This window comes from Grammomys surdaster, unplaced genomic scaffold (assembly GCF_004785775.1).
Source record: "Grammomys surdaster isolate TR1022 unplaced genomic scaffold, NIH_TR_1.0 126028, whole genome shotgun sequence".
Classification (NCBI taxonomy): domain Eukaryota; kingdom Metazoa; phylum Chordata; class Mammalia; order Rodentia; family Muridae; genus Grammomys; species Grammomys surdaster.
Window position 1 is genome coordinate 3,138,401 of NW_021620841.1, and position 809 is coordinate 3,139,209.

Sequence of the window (809 nt, forward strand, 5' to 3'; positions counted from 1 at the left end):
AGGAGGAGGAGGAGGAGGAGGAGGAGGAGGAGGAGGAGGAGGAGAGAACTAGGAGGGAGAGGAGGGAAGGTGGGCGGGGAGAAGGAGAACTACCTCCATCTGGTGGCAAAACACGCAACTGCAGTTAGACCTTGGGGTCCTCATTTTAAAGAATCAGGAAACACTTTCAGACATGTTCAGTATGTACGCTGTCATTTCAGAAACAACAGACATCCTAAAAATACCAACTTATTGCAGTATTTACTACAGGAAAAGGTGATGATTAGAACAGTATGCTCATGTAACAGAAAGGAACCAGCATCTCTAAGGCTCAGAGAGATCAGCACGAATAGGACTCGGCCAGACACCGGTAGCTCATTGCAGCTAGGATTTTGCTCGTTATGCGAAGTATTGTATCTTGACATGCTGTGTGTGTCTCTTTTCCTAGATGTTTTAGTGTGGAGTAATGATCGAGTTATTCGCTGGATACAAGCGATTGGACTTCGGGAATACGCAAATAACATTCTTGAGAGTGGAGTGCATGGTTCACTTATAGCCCTGGATGAGAACTTTGACTACAGCAGCTTAGCTCTACTGCTGCAGATTCCAACACAGAACACCCAGGCAAGCGTGCTTCTTTGTGCTGCATTTCACTAGGTCGTGGTTAATAACAAAGGAAACATTTAGTTAAGTGTAGGGCTGTGAATTTACTCTGGTTCTTATTAAATTTATCTTACTTAGCACATATAAACATAGTAACATGTAAAATGAGATACTGATATATATATGTATATGTATATGTATATGTATATGTATATGTATATGTATAT

General features: G+C 41.7%; 1 protein-coding gene across 17 annotated transcripts in view; it reads left to right on the forward strand.

Annotated features, from left to right (window-relative positions):
* The window catches only part of Ppfia2 (PTPRF interacting protein alpha 2), a 428,942-nt gene that overhangs the window by 415,596 nt on the left and 12,537 nt on the right, over nucleotides 1-809 (forward strand). For all 17 annotated transcript variants that reach the window (XM_028754574.1, XM_028754577.1, XM_028754579.1 and 14 more), the window contains one exon: nucleotides 428-603. In XM_028754574.1, the coding sequence (XP_028610407.1) occupies nucleotides 428-603 (176 nt within the window). The remainder of the gene's footprint in view (nucleotides 1-427; nucleotides 604-809) is intronic.